The 22,916-nt window shown below is 44.1% G+C and overlaps 1 protein-coding gene across 1 annotated transcript; it reads right to left on the bottom strand.

Moving 5' to 3' along the window:
* On the bottom strand, positions 1 to 21,777 carry timmdc1 (translocase of inner mitochondrial membrane domain containing 1). The gene is made up of 8 exons (XM_068048650.1): positions 21,699 to 21,777; positions 17,936 to 18,207; positions 15,103 to 15,268; positions 8,411 to 8,499; positions 4,906 to 4,973; positions 3,636 to 3,714; positions 1,916 to 2,026; positions 1 to 1,547 (listed from the first exon to the last, which is right to left on the bottom strand). The coding sequence occupies exons 2-8, from the start codon at positions 18,187 to 18,189 to the stop codon at positions 1,409 to 1,411; spliced, it is 906 nt and encodes a 301-aa protein (XP_067904751.1). The 5' UTR covers positions 18,190 to 18,207; positions 21,699 to 21,777; the 3' UTR covers positions 1 to 1,408.
* Positions 21,778 to 22,916: the final 1,139 nt, after the last annotated feature.

Below are 22,916 nucleotides of genomic sequence, written 5' to 3'. Positions count from 1 at the left end.
TTCCAACTCTCAAAAATAAAGATGGTTTAATATTCAAAACCATTTCCTAATCTGGTTTGTAGAACTTTGTTTGCTGCAATATGATACAAATTTTCAAGACATTGTGATCACAAACCACATTCAGTACATTGAGCAGAATTTACTTTTCATTTACCTTGCAATAAAATACATCTTATCATTTGTATATTATCGAATCAATTTAGATACGTTCTTTTCTAGGACAATGATAACATTTTTGTGATGAGATCAGAATGTGCTTTCAACACAAGTTTTAAAAATACATGCTATTGTAATCCAATCTAAATTCATGTGGAACAAAAACAGAAAAGGCTGGAAATACTCAGCAGGTCAGGCAACATCTGTGGAGAGTAAAACAGTTAACATTTCATCACAACTGGCAAAAGTTAGAAATGTAATTGGTTTTAAGCAAGTGAAAAGGGGGAGGGGGGGGGGGGAAAAAGAACAACAAAAGTGAAGGTCTGAGATTCGGTGGAGGGCAGCAGAGATTAAATGACAAAAGATTTCCTTCTGAGTATTTCTAGCATTTTCTGTTTTTGTTTCAGATTACCAGCATCTGCAGCATTTTGCTTTTGTATTAGTTCTAAATTTATGTGGGCTTCATTTACACTGCACACTATTTCAGCACACTGGTTTCATGTGGTGGCATGAATTTGTCTAGCTACATTAAATCCTAATGATCACCTTGAAATGCTACAGACAAGAATTAACATCAAGATGTTAACAGGGTACTAAAAATATCACAACAAAGAGAACTAACTTCAAGAGTTATCGAAATACGGGATAAGCAGCTGATGGTACTCGAACTTCAGCGTGCTGGTTCAGGAAGAATCATCAGGTGAGATTCCAATCTCGGCTGTGCTGAGAGATGGTTAGTTGCTTTCCCGTGGGAGGGAACTGGCATCACTCTGAGCCATGTTCATCTGCCAAGTAACCAGTTGTGAATGAGTACTGAACAGTGTTTAGTTGCAGATTTCCTATCTACTCTCCAAGTCAGCAAGACTACATGGCAATGGAGCAGAGTGGAGACAGATTAGAACAATTAAAGCAATTAAGGTGTGATCTTCATAGACAGGTTAATTATTTTCAGAGGTATTACTTTCATAATTCTTCAAAATGTCGCAGAGAGCACTGCAAACATAGATCCTGTTGCACATCACAAATATGCGGATAGTCCCATATATTCACAGTCAGATGTGAAACTACAAGCCAGAAATTCATAGTTCCTATGAATCCAGCCCAGGAATTTACACTGACTGCACTGTCCTTCAGTAACAGTCAAAGACGTCTTATTTGTAACTGGCTCAAAAACATTCAGTATTTTCTCGAGAAGTCTCTTGTGGTTGGTATGATCCGTGCACACTCCCTTCTTCTTAATTCTCCAACTCAGTCAGATTTTCTCTTCAACTGAAGACTCTGAATTTCTGGGCTGATTCAATAGCTCTTCCAATTTCTCCAAATCTTTTTCCATAGAATCTTTCCCAGCAATTTCATGAATTAAACCTTCTGTCACATGGAGTCTGGCTCTCCTGGGAAGAAAGTACATAAACACAAAACGCTCAACAAAAACAAACTTAAGAAACTTGTGATAAACAGATTTACGGGGTGTGGGGGGTGGGTGTATGATTTGTATGGGTTTGAAATGGGGAATAAATACTAAGAATGCTGGAAATGCAGACCAGTCTGCTCAGCACTTGAAAAGAAAGAGGTTAATTTTTTTCAGGTGGGACCCTTCTGTTTGAAAGCTCAAAGCCTGAAATATTAACCAATATGTGGGAAGAGGAAGAATACATTTTTAAAAATACATTATTTTGTGAAATACGATACAAACATTTTTATCCTCTGTCCTATTATAATTTGTGATTTTTTTTGTGATCACAGAATTACAGCTATATACCATTCTTCCAATTTAAGTTCGTAAATCTCTCGTCGTTCTCTACACCTCCGCTCCCGAATGGTCTCTCCGTCAACTTTCTGCATTGCCAAGATCAATGCCCCAGCTGGAACCCTGAAAGACAAGCCAGCAGTGAGATTCATATACAGCTGTCAGCACAAGTTATTCACAGCCCACCAATCCAATGTAGGCAGCTCATTTGTGCACAGCAAACTGCCACAAAGAGCAGAGATACATGACCAGACAATCGATTTAATGATAAAAGCAAAATACTGCAGATGCTGGAAATCTGAAATAAAAACAAGAAATGCTGGAAATACTCAGCAGGTCTGACAGCATCTGTAGAGAGAGAAGCAGAGTTAATGTTTCAGGTCAGTGACCCTTCTTCAGAACTGACAAATATCAGAAATGCAAAAAATTTTAAGTAAAGCGGCGGGGCGGGGCGGGGGGGGTGGGGGCAAGCGATAACAAAAGAGGTGTTGATAGGACAAGGTCACAGAGAATAACTGACCAGACGGTCATGGAACAAAGGCAAACGGTATGTTAATGGTGTGCTGAAAGATAAAGAGTTAGTACAGAGAGGGTGTGAATAGACTGTAAAGCACAAGGCACTCAAAGCACAAACATTAAAAATTAAAAAAAAAACAGAAACAGTGGGTAGGCACAGTAAAAACAAACTAAACACACTAAAAAGCCGAAAACAAAATAACCAAATAAAAAAGAAAAAAAATAACTAAACATAAAAAGGTGGGGGGGGGGGGGGGGGGGCGGCCGTCATGCTCTGAAATTATTGAACTCAATGTTCAGTCCAGCAGGCTGTCGTGTGCCTAATCGGTAGATGAGATGCTGTTCCTCGAGCTTGCGTTGATGTTCACTGGAACACTGCAGCAATCCCAGGACAGAGATGTAAGCGTGAAAGCGGGGTGGTGGTGGGGGGGGGGGGGGGGGTGTTGAAATGGCCAGCAACCGGAGGGGTGAGGGATAAATATTCGTCATGATACCATGGAGTATTCCCTTGCTCTTCTTTAAAGCAGTTCCACGGGATCTTCTACATCCACCTGAGGGGACAGACAGGGCCTCGGTTTTACGTCTCATCCGAAAGACGGCACCTGACAGTGCAGCACTCCCTCAGTACTGCACTGGAGTGTCAGCCTATATTTTGTGTTCAAGTCTCTGGAGTGGGACTTGAATGCACAACCTTCTGACTCAGAGGCAAGAGTGCTACCCACTGAGCCACACATGTAAAAGTAACTTTAGAAAACAATTTTTGAAGTTCTTTCTAATTGATACCTGAATTGTGCTATTTTCTTCAAGGAGACACATTCTTAAAATTAGACCTAGCTGGTCACGAGGGAAATCAGGAAGGGCTTTCCCCACACGGGCAGTGGAAATCTAGAACTTTTCCTGTCAAAAGGCTGTGGATTCTGGGGCCGGGATCAATTGAAAATTTTCAAGACTGAGATTAACAGATTTTTATTAAGCAGGGGTATCAAAGAATCAGAGGCAGGTAAATGGAGTTGAGATACAAATCAGCTCTGATCTAACTGCAAGGCAGAATAGACTCGAACGACTGAATGGTCTCCTCCTGTTCCTAATGACCATGAACATGAGGCTTATAATGAGGAGCTATGTGTTTTTAAAACACAAATATTAAATGCTTTTGCATAATAATTATACCAGTAATTAACCTCCAATTGCCTTGAATAAAGATTTCTGAACTCACCCCATTAGTGCACCGATGGCCGTGCCTGCTAAGAATCCACCCAGTCCAAGATTCATCCGGAATATTCCTCCTGTGATTGCTGAAAATGCAAGAATCTTTTTACATTAGCTCACAGTGACAAACCAGGATGCAGATAGTTTCAACAGATAAAATATAACTGCAATCTGTGATTTTAAGCACTCACATAGCGTGAATGAACTCTGGTTTCATGATTGTGCTAGTTCTGCCTGCTGGATCCGATACCCTCTCTGTATATGAACCAAAGTCTCAATATTGAGCAGGAAATTATTAGTGAACTCCTCAGTGGCTCACTTTGGAAAACCAGCATACAGCTGAGCCACACTGACAAGACGATCCTCGGTTCAATTCACAATCTGTGTTGAGTTTGCTGATTGGTGTGAATTGTACATTAATTGTGTGTTTAATTGTACGCAGATGGTGGGCATTAACCGGAGATTCACTTGTGCTCCTTATAAATAGGAATAGAAAAACTGTGGTGGTTGGGTGAGGAGGTACGTGTTTGCAATGTGTATCTCTGTAAATAAATAATTATGAAAGTGTGTAAAGATTAGGCTCCAGCTCTATCCTTCACCGCCTGGCTTCATGGAATGGAACAACTGATGTCAGTGGCGATTGCAAGGAAAAGTGTGTTACAATTGGCCAATGATTTTTAAAAAAACAAACCAATTCAGCCAAGATTCCTGTTCCTGGTTCCTTTTGAAAGGTGCTTGGATGTCTGTGGTAGGACATTTGTGGAGGAACAGATCAGGTTCAAGTCATGATACTCCCATGGTTGAATACTCAATCACATGCACTATCTAGCCTCACATATGAGCAATTAGCAGTTGGGCTGACTCTTTTGAGGTGTGGGGTGAAATCCAGTCAATGAACAGGGAGGAAGACAGAGAATATAGAGTTGTTTCCACTTGCGGGTGAGAGTATAACTAGGGGACCATAAATATAAGATAGTCACTAATAAATCCAGTAAGAAATAGGAGAAACTTCTTTACCCAGAGAGTGATTAGAACATGGAACTTGCTACCACATGGAGGCGAATAGTATAGGTGCATTAAAGGGGAAACTAGCGAGATTAAGAGCATGAGGGAAAAAGGAATAAGGTTATGACGACAGGGTGAGATGGAGAAAGATGGGAGGAGGCTCGTAGTTGGGCTGATTGGCCTGTTTCTATGCTGCAAATACTTGGTAATACTATAAGAAAATATATGCACGCCCAGATTTTTAATAATGTAACTTTGAAGCAGGCTCTCACCTCCAGCTGCACAGTAATACCTCAGGAGATCCTGATCATGATACACAGACAGACCTGTGCTAACTGTACTGTTTGGAAAAAAAACAGTAAATTAATAAATAAATAGAATCTGTGCAATCACATCTATGCACCCCATCAAGAAAAAGCAATGGTGCAATCATATACCAAAATAATAACTGAAGCACGGATACAGCCTCTCAGGAATACTTTAAGTACTCAAAGTGACTCCTGACAATGCAGAGGCCCGCTGAAGTCATTAGAGCACTCCAAGCTGTGCACATGTGCAAACGGTCTCCTGGGCTGAGATGCAGTGCAAGCGGAGGGTATGTCTTGCCTTGCCAGGACTAACTGGCACATGCGCAGAAAAACGCTCTTCCTCCTCCCCCCCCTCCCCCACTCAGCCATTCATTCCTCGCTGCTCGTTCCTTGCCCCACACCACCCCCCCATCCCTGCCGCCTGCTCCCTACTCCCCATCCCTCCAGACACCAGCTCTAGGCCGCAGGCCGCTTCCCTCCTCTCGGCCATTCGCTCCACCCGAAGTAGTATAGGGGGCCACGAGGAGGGATGGGGGTTGTAGGAGCGAGTGGCTGAGAGGAGGGAAGCGGCGCAGCCTAGAGCTAACGTCTGGAAGGATGGGGGTCGGGGGGTGGTGGGGGAAGTGGGGAGTGAGCAGCCGGAGAGCGGGATGGCACTGAAACCTCACATTATGGAGGGTGTGCAGCACTGTCAGAGGTGCTGCCTTTCTGATGAGACTTTAAACAGCGCAGTGTTCTCTGTGTATCAAACATGTCCATTGTGTGCTGCTATGGGTTGAAGTTTTTTTTCTGTGATAAATTGAGCAACGCCATCTTTAATCCTGGCAGCTGCCTGAACGTCACAGACAGTGACTTTTAAGTGGATGAAGCTGTAATTGTGCATGTGCTGGTACAGCGCCACCTAGTGGTTGCATTGTCAGCAAATACAGCCTTAAGTACTATAGCTCTGTATGACTAAATCATTGTTTTTAATTCTATGATACTTTTCAACTCTTCTTTATTCTCTCAACATTTCCTATCTCATTTTATATTATTTCTTCTTTACAGCACACTTTGCCTCTTATTTCACTTTGTTGCTTACACATTTAAAGTCTAATCTTAACCTATTCTCTGGTGGCTCTGTCGACCTGATCTCCATTTGAGAGTTGAAACCAAAAAGATTGAAATCTGGTACTAGATTGGCTGAAAATGGGATTCCAAGGCCCGCTGTTTAGCCAATCAAGTCGCACGGTATTGATGCTCGACCTAATCACATAACTAAACTAACCAGGTGAAATTAAAGAGCATCAGGTCTTCCCAGTGCTATTGCACTGATGGCCCGGAGAAGTGGCCTCCTCTGAAACTAGCATACAGCAGCCTAAAGTTTAAAAACAATTAAGAGCAGGCTGCCAATGAACTCAGTTTGAGATCATTTGCGCTCAGAGAATACTCGTTTGTCTAATTATTCCCTTGAAAACAGTAACACCAGGATTGTCAGAACTTAGAAGAACATCTTGAAAATACACATAACACCTTCTGGGACGTGTTGACTTTCCAGCTTATTTTTAGTTGCATGGAGACCAACAATTTAGTTCTCTGATATTCCCCCCACTCCTCCCATCTCATATGATAGCGGTTACAGTAGCAACCCATTCTGGAGCTGCTCCATTAATGCGATAAGATGGGACATTTAACGCATTATCGTATATATTTAATAGCTAATGCGAAACTTTGGACTGGCTTAGTGTGGTCTGACCCAAGAAAAGACCACTGGCTACCACTGCAGTTTCTGCAAACTGTCACAATTTTCATCTTGATTGGCCCACAGACTAATCCAAAGTGCAATTTCACATTAAAGTCAGTGCCCGCAAATACCATCTACCTCACTAGAAGCAGCTGAGGTGGGACGCAAAGGCCAGAAATGACCTCGTCCACCACAGAAATGAAATATTTCCTGGAAGGCAGTTAAACAGTGTTGTACAAGACAAAGGGAGGGGGGGGGGGGAGGGGGGAAAGAGAGAGAGAAAACACTATAGACACATCAGGAGGTGAAGTAAGTTCACTTAACAGCAAGTGTGGATCTTCTCCAAAACACCTTTTTACTTTGAATATTAAAGCCAAGCAAAGGCACTGTAATTGCACTTTTCTATACAGATACAGTAACACTGTCAGCCTGGGCTCAGTGGTAGCATTCTCCTGAGTCACAAGCTCATGGGTTCAAATTACACTGCAGAAACTTGAGCAGATAATCCAGGCTTCAGTACAGTACAGAGACAGTGCTGCTCTGTTGGAGGTGCCGTCTTTTGGATGAGATATTATACCAAGGCCTTCAGGTAGACGTAAAATGGCATTACTTGAAGATGAACAGGGTGTCCTGACCAATATTTATCACTCAACCAACAACAGTAAAACAGATTAGCCGGTCATGCATCTCTTTGCTGTTTATAGGACCTTGCATGTACAAACTGGCTGCTGTGATTCCTACATTACAACAGTGACTATACGGCACAGTGGCGCAGTGGTTAGCACCGCAGCCTCACAGCTCCAGCGATCCGGGTTCAATTCTGGGTACTGCCTGTGTGGAGTTTGCAAGTTCGCCCTGTTTCTGCGTGGGTTTCCTCCGGGTGCTCCGGTTTCCTCCCACATGCCAAAAGACTTGCAGGCTGATAGGTTAATTGGCCATTATAAATTGCCCCGAGTATAGGTAGGTGGTAGGGAAATATAGGGACAGGTGGGGATGTGGTAGGAATATGGAATTAGTGTCGGATTAGTATAAATGGGTGGTTGATGGTCGGCACAGACTCGGTGGGCCGAAGGGCCTGTTTCAGTACTGTATCTCTAAACTAAACTAAACTTCTAGAGTTCATCACTGGCTATAACAGGGGGACGGTAGTATAGTGGTAATGTTACTGGAATAGTAATCCAGAGGCCTGGACTAATGTGTCTCCGGAGACACGAGTTCAAATCCCACCACAGCAACTGGGGGAATTTAAATTCAATTAATAAATCTGGAATAAAACACTAATCTCATTAATAATCACCATGAAGCTGTTGTAAAAACCCATCTAGTTCACTAATATCCTTCAGTGGAGGAAATCTGCCTACACTTGACTCCAGATCCACAGCAAAGTGGTTGACACATAACTGCTCTTTGAAATGGCCTAACAAACCACTCAGTTGTATCAAACCACCACAGAAAGCACTGTGCGTGTACCTACACCACATGGACTGCAGTGGTTCAAGGTGGCTCACCACCACATTCAAGGGCAATTAGGGACGGGCAATAAATGCTGCGACGCTCACATCCCAAGAATGAATTAAAAAATGCGCTTTGGGACATTCTAAAGTTGTTAAAAATGCTACGCAAATGTAATTCCTTTCCTTATTAGGCATGCTTTGGAGATAAGAAATACAAATGCAGTTCTAATCCATACTGCACATAAGGGCTGCCCATACTGTATTTGTAATATTTACGTAATATTTTATTTACTTGAATATTGCCACAAATGCGGTGACTCTCCAGCTCCATCGCCATCCATAACGGACGAAGCCCCGGACCGCAGCGTTTTGTGCTGACCTCTATTAGACGAATAAAAACAGCACTGATTAGAGAATCAGAGGTGCTCAGTCACATAGTTTACAAAAAATGGTCACTGTCCCACACACGCAAAAAATATCTTCCAGTATTCCCATAGAACAACTGTATTCTAAATTAATTTGCTACACAGTGCATGAGATCACTTGCTAAAGCTGTAGTTACTTTGCCCAGTGGTAATGTCAATACTATCTGAAGTCTTTCTGAAACACAGGCTCATATCGGGACCCATGCCAGACAGGACTAGAAATGATGTGACGTGCAACCAACAGCTATTCTTTTTCAAATCAGTCTTGATGCAAAGGAAAACTTTTGCATCCTGTTACCAAAGTGCAGTGCTACAAAACAGGCATATTCACATTACACTCATACAGATCAATGGATTCCTTGCTCTACCATGACTGGCTCAATGAACAGCAATCACAGTGCCACTCTAGTGGGGCCCAGCATTTGGAAGAATGCAAATGCAGGAATGGATGTTGCAGGTTCCGGGATTTAGATGTTTCAGTAAGAACAGAGAAGATGGTAAAAGAGTGGGGAGGGTGGCATTGTTAATCAAGGAGAGTATTACAGCGGCAGAAAGGATGTTTGAGGACTCGTCTACTGAGGTAGTATGGGCCGAGGTTAGAAACAGGAGAGGAGAGGTCACCCTGTTGGGAGTCTTCTATAGACCTCCGAATAGTTCCAGAGATGTAGAGGAAAGGATAGCGAAGATGATTCTCGACAGGAGCGAGTGTAACAGGGTAGTTGTTATGGGGGACTTTAACTTTCCAAATATTGACTGGAAATACTATAGTTCGAGTACTTTAGATGGGTCAGTTTTTGTCCAGTGTGTGCAGGAGGGTTTTCTGACACAGTATGTAGACAGGCCAACCAGGGGCGATGCCACATTGGATTTGGTACTGGGTAATGAACCCGGCCAGGTGTTAGATTTAGATGTAGGTGAGCACTTTGGTGATAGTGATCACAATTCGGTTAGGTTTACCTTAGCGATGGGCAGGGACAGGTATATACCGCAGGGCAAGAATTATAGCTGGGGGAAAGGAAATTATGATGCGATTAGGCAAGATTTAGGATGCATAGGATGGGGAAGGAAACTGCAGGGGATGGGCACAATCGAAATGTGGAGCTTATTCAAGGAGCAGCTACTGCGTGTCCTTGATAAGTATGTACCTGTCAGGCAGGGAGGAAGTTGTCGAGCGAGGGAGCCGTGGTTTACTAAAGAAGTTGAAGCGCTTGTCAAGAGGAAGAAGGCGGCTTATGTTAGGATGAGACGTGAAGGCTCAGTTAGGGCGCTTGAGAGTTACAAGCTAGCCAGGAAGGATCTAAAGGGAGAGCTAAGAAGAGCAAGGAGAGGACACGAGAAGTCATTGGCGGATAGGATCAAGGAAAACCCTAAGGCTTTCTATAGGTATATCAGGAATAAAAGAATGACTAGAGTTAGATTAGGGCCAATCAAGGATAGTAGTGGGAAGTTGTGTGTGGAATCAGAGGAGATAGGGAAAGTGTTAAATGAATATTTTTCGTCAGTATTTACAGTAGAGAAAGAAAATGTTGTTGAGGAGAATACTGAGATTCCGACTACTAGGCTAGATGGGATTGAGGTTCACAAGGAGGAGGTGTTAGCAATTTTGGAAAGTGTGAAAATAGATAAGTCCCCTGGGCCAGATGGGATTTATCCTAGGATTCTCTGGGAAGTCAGGGAGGAGATTGCAGAGCCTTTGTCCTTGATCTTTATGTCGTCATTGTCGACAGGAATAGTGCCGGAAGACTGGAGGATAGCAAATGTTGTCCCCTTGTTCAAGAAGGGGAGTAGAGACAGCCCTGGTAATTATAGACCTGTGAGCCTTACTTCGGTTGTGGGTAAAATGTTGGAAAAGGTTATAAGAGACAGGATTTATAATCATCTTGAAAAGAATAAGTTCATTAGCGATAGTCAGCACGGTTTTGTGAAGGGTAGGTCGTGCCTTACAAACCTTATTGAGTTTTTCGAGAAGGTGACCAAACAGGTGGATGAGGGTAAAGCAGTGGATGTGGTGTATATGGATTTCAGTAAGGCGTTTGATAAGGTTCCCCACGGTAGGCTATTGCAGAAAATACGGAAGTATGGGGTTGAAGGTGATTTAGAGCTTTGGATCAGAAATTGGCTAGCTGAAAGAAGACAGAGGGTGGTGGTTGATGGCAAATGTTCATCCTGGAATTTAGTTACTAGTGGTGTACCGCAAGGATCTGTTTTGGGGCCACTGCTGTTTGTCATTTTTATAAATGACCGGGAAGAGGGTGTAGAAGGGTGGGTTAGTAAATTTGCGGATGACACGAAGGTCGGTGGAGTTGTGGATAGTGCCAAAGGATGTTGTAGGGTACAGAGGGACATAGATAGGCTGCAGAACTGGGCTGAGAGATGGCAAATGGAGTTTAATGCGGAAAAGTGTGAGGTGATTCACTTTGGAAGGAGTAACAGGAATGCAGAGTACTGGGCTAATGGGAAGATTCTTGGTAGTGTAGATGAACAGAGAGATCTTGGTGTCCAGGTACATAAATCCCTGAAAGTTGCTACCCAGGTTAATAGGGCTGTTAAGAAGGCATATGGTGTGTTAGCTTTTATTAGTAGGGGAATCGAGTTTCGGAGCCACGAGGTCATGCTGCAGCTGTACAAAACTCTGGTGCGGCCGCACCTGGAGTATTGAGTGCAGTTCTGGTCACCGCATTATAGGAAGGATGTGGAAGCTTTGGAAAGGGTGCAGAGGAGATTTACTAGGATGTTGCCTGGTATGGAGGGAAGGTCTTACGAGGAAAGGCTGAGGGACTTGAGGTTGTTTTCGTTGGAGAGAAGGAGGAGGAGAGGTGACTTAATAGAGACATATAAGATAATCAGAGGGTTAGATAGGGTGGATAGTGAGAGTCTTTTACCTCGGATGGTGATGGCAAACACGAGGGGACATAGCTTTAAGTTGAGGGGTGATAGATATAGGACAGATGTTAGAGGTAGTTTCTTTACTCAGAGAGTAGTAGGGGCGTGGAACGCCCTGCCTGCAACAGTAGTAGACTCGCCAACTTTAAAGGCATTTAAGTGGTCATTGGATAGACATATGGATGAAAATGGAATAGTGTAGGTCAGATGGTTTCACAGATCGGCGCAACATCGAGGGCCGAAGGGCCTGTACTGCGCTGTAATGTTCTAATTCTAATTCTAAAAAAAATGACAAAGTAAGAGTGGCGCAATGGTTAGCACCCCAGCCTCACAGCTCCAGGGACCTGGGTTCAATTCTGGGTACTGCCTGTGCGGAGTTTGCAAGTTCTCCCTGTGACCGCGTGGGTTTTCGCCGGGTGCTCCGGTTTCCTCCCACAGCCAAAGACTTGCAGGTTGATAGGTAAATTGGCCATTATAAATTGCCCCTAGTATAGGTAGGTGGTAGGGGAATTGAGGGAAGGTGAGGATATGGTAGGAATATGGGATTAATGTAGGATTAGTATAAATGGGTGGTTGATGGTCGGCACAGACTCGGTGGGCTGAAGGACCTGTTTCAGTGCTGTATCTCTAAATAAATAAATAAAATAAATAAAGGCCCTTTAGCCAACACACTCTGCCCAAAAGACCATCTGTGATGAGAACTACTGTGGGCTCTCCCAAACTATAGGAAATAACCATATGGAAAGCTTCTGAGGTTAAATAATAATTATGCTGCACTCTGAATTGAGTGAAAACTACAGAATCTAAGATTATTCAGTACATTACTGCTCTGCAAGTCAGCAATGTTGAACATGTGATATTCTTATGATCCCAACAAGCCTGAAATAGTAACTTTCAGTGGCGCAATGGATTATATCTATAAATGTCTCCATGATTTTCACACACAGAGCTTCATGCCAAGTTTGGAAGTTACCAGCAGTAACTGCATTAATGTATTTAAAGGGATTGTAACTTTATGGAGAGAGTTGGCTAACAGAAAAAAAGTCAGTGAAAATTGATGTTTTTTAGATTGGGAAGGTACAAGTAGTAATCGGTGCTGGGATCCCCTTTGCTTTTCCATTTATATAATGGAATATATATATGTAAATGATTTGGGTGTAGATACAAGAGAACTGATAGCAAAAGTTGCTGGTAATATCAAATTATAATGTCTGGCAAACTGTGTGGGAAAAATACAGGACAGGCAGGTTAGTAGACTGGTCAGATAGGTAGCAGATGCAGATCAATGTGCAGTAGTACAGTGTGGGAGGAAAAAATACACAAAGGAAATGTACCCTAAATGGCATGGTTCAGAATGGAGGATCAGATACATAGGGCTGGATTTTATGTTGGGCAGACGGGAGCTGGCCCGGGGATCCGTCCTGCATTTTACGGGTCCCCGGGCTTTAACTGTTCCAAGGCGGGACTTCCACCCGCTTGAGGGAGGAAGTCCCGCCTCACTGAGCTGTCGACCAATCATCGGGCCAGCAGCTCTTCATCCCAGCAGTACCACTGGGAGTAGTGGCCACTGCTGGGACTGCAGTCCATCCGAGGACATGGAGCCAGGACTGCAGATAAGTTGAGGTTACCTCGCCGGGGGTAATCGGTTGTGACCCGATGAGGCAAGGGTGGTCGCTTTGGGGGTGGGGGGAAAGAAGGTGTCTTGGGTCCTGAGGATGGTTGGGGAAGTGGGAGCGGCCCTCAATCAGGCAACCTGTACCCGATTGTCAGGGCCTCCCTCCTCCTGCCCCCGGTCGCTGAGAGGCCACCGAGTTTCACTGGGTGGCCCTTCATGTCTCCCGGACACCCGCTTGCCACGGGTAAAATCCCCGTGGAGGTGAGCGAAGGCTCAAGTGGCAGTTAAGTGGCCACTTAAGGGCCTTGATTCGCCTGGGCAGTCGGCCCATTTTTCACCCCCCCCCGCTCTACGTAAACTGGCAAGAGCGGGTTGGGAAGGCCTCCTGGAGCCTCCCGCTCAATTTTATGCCACCAACCCCCCCCCACCACCATCTGGCTCGTTGGGGTAGCATAAAATTCTGGCCATAGTTCTTAATGTTATGATATCCATATCTTTATCCCAGCTTTATTCTGAATGATCTGCAACTTTATCTTGGGTGTATGTGTATATATGTGGAGAAGGGAGTATATTCATTTTTAAGGTGCTAGCCCTCCCCAGGAGTGAAATAAGCTGATTGTTCCATCTGCTTGTACGTGGGCCAGGATGGGTGGAGGGGGGTTGGGGTTGGAGAAGTTTCTTCTATAAAGGTCAATGAGTTTAGGGTTACAATTCCCCCTATGAATTTGAAGCCCAAGTGCAATCCACGAAGGATGAAACTCAGATATGTGTGGGGACATCCTTAGGTGGGTGAGGAAAATTCCCTCCATATTGGGAATAGTTAAGCTTGCATCCTTAGAGTTGACTTGATTCTTTAATTATTTGGAAGTTATAGGGAATGGTGTGGTGATTTTTGTTTCCCCTAGAGCAGGATCTCATCTGATATTTTGTGCTCGGGCCTCATCAGCTGCATGTCCATGGATGCCTAAGCTTGCAGTGTTGCTTGTTTGCAGAGTTCTTTCACTAAAGCAAAGGCATTAAGAGGCACTCTTGCCTGGAGCCTCCAGTGGAGGAGGAATGGGAGGGATGGAATGGAGAACACTTGTACATTGTGGATGAGGCGTCCAAGGATACGATTTTAATCAATTCGCCCGAGTACAATGAACAGGAATTCCCACTCCATCTGATAAATGCCTTCAAAAAACACTTGTACATGCATTTGATTGCTTTTCACTGCTCAATCGTGCGGAAACTACATCCATTGTCTTTGGGCACCACAATAACCACAAAAATAATCAACAGGGAGGTTAGAAAAAAATGTAATTGCACAGAGGATGTGAAAACTGTCCATTATTGAAGGAGGTTCATACATTTTATTGAAAGTGAATTGATTGTGTGAAAAAGAGGAATATTGAAGGGTATGTGCGAGGAGAGCAAGCTTAGACAAGGTGGCCTGTGGAGAACAAAACCATTGCAAACTTGCTGGGCAAATGGCCTGTTTCTACACTGTAATTCTGTGTATGTAATAACGGGGCAGATATGGAATATAGCTTACAGAGAGGAGGAGATTTTTTTGTCTAAAATGCAGAGGTTTCTTAGACATGAACTGCCCTACGCAAAACAGTGGTGAAAACAGAATCCATGATGCCTATAAAAAGGGAAATTGATAATATTTGGGGAAAAAAAGAACGTGAAAAGGGCAGGAAAGGGAGTAATAGATAGCTTTCTCAGAGAGCTGCCACAAGTGTGATGGGCCTCATGAAGGTATCTCTCTCACTCACTGCTCCTCAACTGAGAGAAGCAAGGATGCATCATCTTCCCAAACCTGTACATTGACACTAAGTTGGCTGCTAGGGAGGCTGGCATGCAGCCTATGATTGACTGATCCTCGCACTTCCAACCCTCCATGCCTGAACTCCACCTAATAGCGCAGCAGGAAATAAGACCCAGAGGTGCACTGAAGGAAGCTATTTTCTACTGTTAACACTGCCCTCCTCTCCTTACAAGGATAATTCATTCAAAAAAAAAAAGACACCTCTAGATTTCTGGGACAACTCCAGAGTTCAAACCCAACAAACTCACCACAGCCTCCATGCGAGTTTTATACACCTCAGCTTGACTCCGCTTGATGTAACTGATTTTAGCATGTTTTGCAGCGGGAATGCCGCCGTACACCATCCCAACGCATGCAGCTACAATGATGCTCTTCCAGATGTTGGTTATTTCCTCGGGATACTTCTTCATCTCACTGTGTGCATAGTATGTATATTCAATTATGCACAGCCATTTTAAAACACTTACCCATTGCTCAGTCAAATGTATTTCGATTTTAAAAAGAAATTATGTGTTGTGAACTTTATAATTGTCAAAGTGAAAGATGTTATCACTAGGGAATTAAATACTTTATTTGGGGAGGACAAACAAGGCAAGGGAATACACAATAAATGGTTGGATTCTGAAAAGTGTAGAGGAACAGAGGGACCTTGGAGTGTGTCCATACATTCTCAAAGGTAGCAGGGCAGGTAAATAACGTGGTTAAGGTGGCATACCAGATCCTTTCCTTTATTGGCTGAGACCTAGAGTATAAAAGGTTATGCTATAAGTATGTAAAATGTTAGACCGCAGCTAGAGAACTGCACACAGTTCTGGTCAGTGCTTTGCAGAAAGCATGTGATCACACTAGAGATGGTACAGAAGGGATTTATGAGGATGGTGGCAGGACTGGACATTTTAGCTATGAGGAAAGATTGGAAAGGCTGGGTTGGTTTGCTTTGGAACAGAGGCAGCTGAGGGAAGATTTAATTGAGGTGTGTAAAATTATAAGGGGCCTAGATAAAGCAGATAAAAAGGGCCTATTTCCAATAGCAGAGAGGTTAATAATCAGGGGGCATTGTTACATCAGTGAGCTCGTTAACGTTAAAACACAAGATATGAACCCCCAGACCAATTTAAAGAATTGCACAAGATTTCACGTTTTAAGACTTTTGTAACAACAACTAAACTAAAAGAAATCGTCATTAACTAAATAGTACTTTGTAAGTAGCTGATATCCCAAATTACAAAGAAAGGTATTTTCTTTACTTAATAAAACACTCAAACACCTCACACCACACTTATACATTACATAGTCAGGCAAACACTCCACCTGCCAAGACTGAGGCACACATGATTTTGCCACATGAACATTAAAACTTAAAATTGCAAGCCCCTGACTGGAAAGACATTTGCATAGTAACCAACAGAGTTTGAACAAGGGACAAAAGACCATGCCCTGACCCATTCAACCAGCAATGGACTTTTGATTACCAGACATTATGGGTGGCACAGTGGCGCAGTAGTTAGCACCGCTGCCTAACAGCTCCAGTGACCCGGGTTCAGTTCTGGGTACTGCCTGTGCAGAGTTTGCAAGTTCTCCCTGTGACTGCGTGGGTTTCCGCCGGGTGCTCCGGTTTCCTCCCACAGCCAAAGACTTGCAGGTTGTTAGGTAAAATTGGCCATTGTAAATTGCCCCTAGTGTAGGTAGGTGGTAGGAGAATGGTGGGGATGTGGTAGGGAATATGGGATTAATGTAGGATTAGTATAAATGGGTGGTTGTTGGTCAGCACAGACTCGGTGGGCTGAAAGGCCTGTTTCAGTGCTGTATCTCTAAATAAATAAATTGAAGGTGGGGGGAGCTAGCATTCCAGGTTGACTGCTAAGATAGCAGAATCCACAAACATAGAAGAAGTGGTCAAACCAGTTTGTCACATGAATAGCTGGCTGTTGAGATTTGAACTTCCAACAAGGGAGTTGAACTCAAAGCCATGTGCTCCTGGAACTGAAACAGAACCCTCTCCTGTCTGCCTGTTCATCTGGATCGTGTGAAGACACGTGAACCTCAAAGAGAGAAAAGTCTCCTACAGTGAACAAGATTTAAAAATACTGGGCCCCAACGAAAAGTAAGACTACTTACAAAAGGACTAAAGTGAGCTCGAAGCACAGTAAACAAGAAACTCTTCTGATATTGCCTCATACTCCTCTCTACTATGCTTTTCTTTCCTCTTTTCTGTCCCCATTTGCAGGTGTGTATCATGTGTCATGCTATGTGGGTGTGTCGTAAATCCGTAGGCATGAACCGTATTAGAGTTTAAATAAAATTTAATCTTTCTTCTTTAAACCTCGGAAAGCCTGTGTGAATTGGTTTCTTTGTCTTATAATTAGAAAGCTGTGAACAAGGATTCACAAAAAGGGGAGCTCAAAACACTGTGTTTAAAAATAAAACCCTGTTACAATAAGACCAGGTAAAAACAGCAAAAGACACCTAGACACATTTCTCACCTGGTTGTAACACTCAGTTTCCCAGATTCAGTTGATGGGTGATTTAAGTCCATCCATGGAAAATCATGTCATCCATTGTTAAACTGTAGTAACTTACTGATTATTTATGAAACTTGTATTATCAGTGCCCTGCTGAGGTGATAATGCTACTGACTTTTTGAAGTGAGTTCCTGTTTTTCAGAACCTGCCATTGTGTTCTTAGAAAGAGGCAATTATGCTGTGTCCTTGACCACAGGGTCATGTCCTGGCATATTTCTGAACTACTAGGAAAACAAGTCACAGAAAATCCAATCTGGCTGGCACTGCGAACAGCACAAGGCAAAATTCATGCAGGACAATACAGACGGGCAGCAAACCTCATAAGAACTACATTGAAAAAGGCAATATTACATGAGGGATTATTTTGCACAATGCTCAAAAAGGTTGAGACTGCCCACGTTTCCTAACAATCCTTGTGCCACACACACAAAACAGTGCCTTGCTCTTCTTCTACAATTCTTGCTTCCTTGTCACATACCTTTCCAAGGAGACTTTTATATTAAAAACATTCCATTTGTCTGGCTTAATCCATACACAAACTAGGTGAATTCATACTTACTCTCGATCAAATAGCTCCCGGATTCTGTCCCATCCTTTTTCTGGGACCTGGGGATTGCCAATATATTTAGGCAGCTCCTCAGCCTGCCTTCCCACCTCTTCTGTTGCACACACTCGAGGGAAGTGAAACATTTTTCTGAAAGAGCAGTTCTGATAGAGCTGTAAGATGCCAGTCAGCTGACAATTCCATGACATAGGTGCAAGTTTGCAGTCTGATGCATTAGTCTCCGCCATTCCTCTTCCTTCATCCTTCATCCTGTCTGCAAAGTCTCACTACAAATCAACATAGGAATTAACCAAATCTCATTACCAACAGCCTATTTCTACAGGAAACCAATTTTACTTTCTTTATAGAGGACCGCTGGGTAAACTATGGGAGTAGAACACTCTCAGCCCTAAATCAGTGAGAGGTGCACAGCAACAAGATAGTAATTATAAAGATAAGTTGACTGAAATCAGAAGCAATAACCACAGATGTAAAAGGGAATACTCACATAATGCACTACCCATTAGTCTTCTAATGCTGCCAACATTAAGTTTCTAAATCAAAACAATAGTATACTATGAAAGCTAGCTCTTCACACATTGCCTCCGATCTTCACGAGAAGATGGTTGTCCTTATTGCCTTGACTGCATGTAATTTGCTATTGTGTGCCTTTAGAGCCACGATCTGATAGAGTTATAAAATTAGAAAGTGCTGGAAATACTCAGCAGGTCTGACAGCATTTGTGCAGAAAGAAACAGAATTAACATTTCAGGTCTCTGAGCTTTCATCAGAACTGTTCTGATGAAAGGTCACAGACCTGAAACCTTAACTCCGTTTCAGTCTCCATAGATGAATCCAGACCTGCTGAGCATTTCCAGTACTTTGTTTTTATTTGACATCTCCAGCATCTGCAGTATTTTGCTTTTATTATCTGACATAATTAGTTGGATATTTGCCAACAGGTATGAACATAGGAAATTAAAGATAATAACCATATATGGAAGATACATTGCACATTGTTTAATCATATCTTTACCTCCAAAAATAGAAAGTAGATACACTCAGTATATCTTCAATTACATGATGCCAAAAATGCACATACTTACAGAATCTTACAGCACAAAAGGAAGCCAATCGGCCCATCATGCATGTGCCAAGCTCATTGAAAGAGATATCTAGCTAATCCCACTGCCCAGCTCTTTCCCTACAGATGGTGGACAGGCTTTGGGGAGTCAGGTGGGGAGTTACTCGCTGCAAATACCCAGCCTCTGTCCTGCTCTTGTAGTCACCGTATTTATGTGGCTGGTCCAGTTAAGTTTCTGGTCAATGGTAACCCCCAAGATGTTGATAGTGGGGGGATTCAATGATGGTAATACCATTGAATGTCAGGGGGAGATGGTTAGATTTGCTCTTGTTGGAGATGATCATTGAATCACAGAACTGTTACAGTGCAGAAGGAGGCCATTCGGCCCATTGTGTCTGCACCGGCTCTCCGAATGACCAATTCACTCCGTTCCATTCCCCCACCTCCTCCCCATAACCCCGCACATTCTTCCTTTTCATATAACTGTCTAATTCCCTTTTGAATGCTTCAATTGAACCTGCCTCATCACACTCTCAGGCAGTGCATTCCAGACCTAAAGCACTCGCTAAGTGAAAATTTTTTTCATGTCTCTTTTGCATCTTTTACCAATTACTTTAAATCTATGCCCTCTTGTTCCTAATCTTTGCATGAGTAGGAACAGTTTCTCCCTATCAACTCTTTCCAGACCTCTCATGATTCTGAATAACTCTATCAAATGTCCTCTCAGCCTTCTTTTCTCCAAACAAAACAGCCCTAACTTCTCCAATCTATCCTCACAACTCAAGTTTTTCATCCTTGGAACCATTCTTGTGAATCTTTTCTGTACTCGTCTTCACATCTTTCCTGAAGTGCTGCGCCCAGAATTGGATGGAATACTCCAGCTGAGGCTGAACTAGTGTCAAGTTCAACATAACTTCCTTGCTCTTGTAATCTATGCCCCTATTAATAAAGCCCAGGATACTGTATGTTTTATTAATCGCTTTCTCAATCTTTAGGACATCCTTTTTCTCCAACACTGCAATGTTCTCTTTAATCAATACTGCCACCCCTTCCGCTTTTTTCCCTTTCCTATCTTTCCTGAACACCTTTCATCCGGGAATATTTAACACCCAGTCCCCACTACCGACGTCAGGCTGACTGGTCTATAATTCCCTGCTTTCTCTCTACCTCCCTTTTTAAATAGTGAGGTTACATTAGCTACCCTCCAATCTGTAAGAACTGTTCCAGAGTCTATAGAATCTTGGAAGATGACCACCAACGCATCCACTATTTCTAGGGCTACTTCCTTAAGTACTCTGGGATGCATACCATCAGGCCCTGGGGATTTATCGGCCTTCAGTCCCATCAATTTCCCCAACACCATTTCTCTACCAATACTGATTTCCTTCAGTTCCTCCCTCTCACTAAACCCTGTGTTCCCCAACATTTCTGGTATGATATTTGTGTCCTCTTTGTGAAGACAGAACCAAAGTATGCATTTAGTTCATCAGCCATTTCTTTGTTCCCCGTAATAAATTCCCCCGTTTCTGACTGTAAGGGACCTAAATTTGTCTTCACTAATCTTTTTCTCGTCACATACCTATAGTAACTTTTAGTCAGTTTTTATGTTCTCCGCAAGCTTGCTCTCGTACTCTATTTTCCCCTTCTTAATCAATCCCTTGGTCCTCCTTTGCTGAATTCTAAACTGCTCCCAATCCTCAGGTCTGTTGTTTTTCCTGGTGAATTTGTATGCCTCTTCCTTGGATCTAATGCTATCTTTAATTTCCCTTGTAAACCATAGTTTGGCTACCTTTCCCGTTTTACTATTGTGCCAGACAGGGATAAACAATTGTTGCAGTTCATCCGTGCGCTCTTTGAATGTTTGCCATTGCCTTTCCACCGTCATCCCTTTACGTAACATTTCCCAATCCATCCAACTTGCACCCTATACCTTCGTAGTTTCCTTTACTAAGATTCAGGACCCTTGGTAATCCTCTCTGATATTTCTTCTTGGTTCCCACACTCCTGCCATGTTAGTTTAAACCCTCTCCAATAGCACGACTCGGCTCCCGCTGTATTCCATCGCTCTCGCAGTGAACTCGCGCTCTCTTCCTGGGCTCTTTCCGCACCACACCACACCGCCCCGCTCTCTCCTGGGCTCTTTCCGCCCCGCTCCGCTGTGTCCCACCTCTCTCTGAGCGAACTCTGCCTGGCACCGCGAATATTATTTGCCACTTACCAGCCCAAGCCTGAATGTTGTCCAGGTCTTGCTGTATGAGAGCACAGACTGCTTCAGTATTCGTATCAGTTTCCTACATTACATCAGTGACTACATTTCAAAAGTGCCTTGGGACCTCCTGAGATGGGGGAAGGCACTATATAAATGCAGTTCCGATGAAGGGTCATTGACCCGAAACGTTAACTCTGCTTCTCTTTCCACAGATGCTGCCAGACCTGCTGAGTGGTTCCAGCATTTCTTGTTTTTATTTCAGATTTTCAGCATCCGCAGTATTTTGCTTTTAAATAAATGCAGCCCCGGCCGCCTCTCTGACCTGGTGACATTGGCCGCTCTGCCGGAGGTCGCTGAAGCCCCGGTGCTCGAGCACTCCACACTAGACAGGCCATCACTTCAGACCAGGCTGAGATACGAAGCGCTGCCCACCATTCAATATCGGACACACTCCCGCCGGCAGTGAAGCACCGATACTGACTTACCTGCGGAGGCCAGGCCGGACCAGGCGTGACGCTGCGCAGGCGCGGCGCGGGCAGCATCATGGGAGTTGTAGTCTTTCCGGTCAGCGCGGACTGCGCATGCGCATCTCTCCCCCCCCCACCCCCTTTCCTGGGCGGCTTGTTGCTGATTGGATGGAAGAGGGGTGGGAGGTGCAAAGGAGGGAGAGAGGGGGAAAGGACTGAGTGAGCGGGCAGGAGGGAAAGAGAGGGAAAGGACTGAGTGAGGGGGCAGGAGGGAAAGAGGGGGAAAGGAGGGGGTGAGGGGACAAGGAGAGGGAAAGGACTGTGAGGAGACAAGGAGGGAGAGAGGGGGAAAGGACTGAGTGAGGTGATAAGGAGGGAGAGAGGGAGAAAGGACTGTGAGGGAGCAGGAGGGAGAGAGGGGAAAGGATAGAGTGAGGGGACCAGGAGGGAATGGGAAAGGAGGGAGAGAGGGGGAAAGGACTGAGTGAGGGTACCAGGAGGGAAAGAGGGGGAGAGTGAGGGGGCAGGAGGGAGAGAGGGGGAAAGGACTGAGTGAGGGGGAAAGGAGAGAGTGAGGGGGCAGGAGGGAGAGAGGGGGAAAGGACTGAGTGAGGGGGAAAGGAGAGAGTGAGGGGGCAGGAGGGAGAGAGGGGGAAAGGACTGAGTGAGGAGGAAAGGAGAGAGTAAGGGGACCAGGAGGGAGGCAGGAGGGAAAGGGGAGAGTGAGGGGGCAGGTGGGAGAGAGGGGGAAAGGACTGAGTGAGGGGACCAGGAGGGAGAGAGGGGGAAAGGACTGAATGAGGGGACCAGGAGGAAGAGAAGGGGAAAGGACTGAATGAGGGGACTAGGAGGGAGAGAGGGGGGAAGGAGGGAATTGGCTGGAACTGGAGAGGGTGAGAGGAAACAGGAGTTTTTTTTTATTCGTTTCTGGGTTGCTTGCTTGGCCAGCATTTGTTGCCCATTTCTAATTGTCCTTGAACTGAGTGGCTTGCACGGCATTTAAGAGTCAACCACATTGCTGTGGGTCTTGAGTCACATGTAGCCCAGACTAGGTAAGGGCAGCAGATATCCTTCCCTAAAAGACATTTGTGAATCAGATGGGTTTTTACAACAATCAACAATGGGTTCATGGTCACCATTAGACTAGCTTTTTTAATTCCAGATTTATTAATTGAATTCAAATTTCACCATCTGCTGTGGTGGGATTCGAATCTATGCCCCCAGAACACTAGCTCC

Source organism: Heterodontus francisci, chromosome 16 (genome assembly GCF_036365525.1).
Source record: "Heterodontus francisci isolate sHetFra1 chromosome 16, sHetFra1.hap1, whole genome shotgun sequence".
Lineage (NCBI taxonomy): Eukaryota > Metazoa > Chordata > Chondrichthyes > Heterodontiformes > Heterodontidae > Heterodontus > Heterodontus francisci.
Note: the sequence above shows the minus strand (reverse complement) of the source record. Positions and strands in the feature narration are given on the sequence as shown.

Excerpts from the sequence above, each read along its gene's own strand:
- timmdc1 (XM_068048650.1), bottom strand. The coding sequence starts at position 18,189 with ATGAAGGATGAAGGAAGAGGAATGGCGGAGACTAATGCATCAGACTGC. Across the intron at positions 15,269-17,935 it reads CGGGAGCTATTTGATCGAGA|TGAGATGAAGAAGTATCCCG; the intron begins GTAAGTATGAAT and ends CTATGCACACAG. Across the intron at positions 1,548-1,915 it reads GAACTTAAATTGGAAGAATG|GAGAGCCAGACTCCATGTGA; the intron begins GTATATAGCTGT and ends CTTTCTTCCCAG.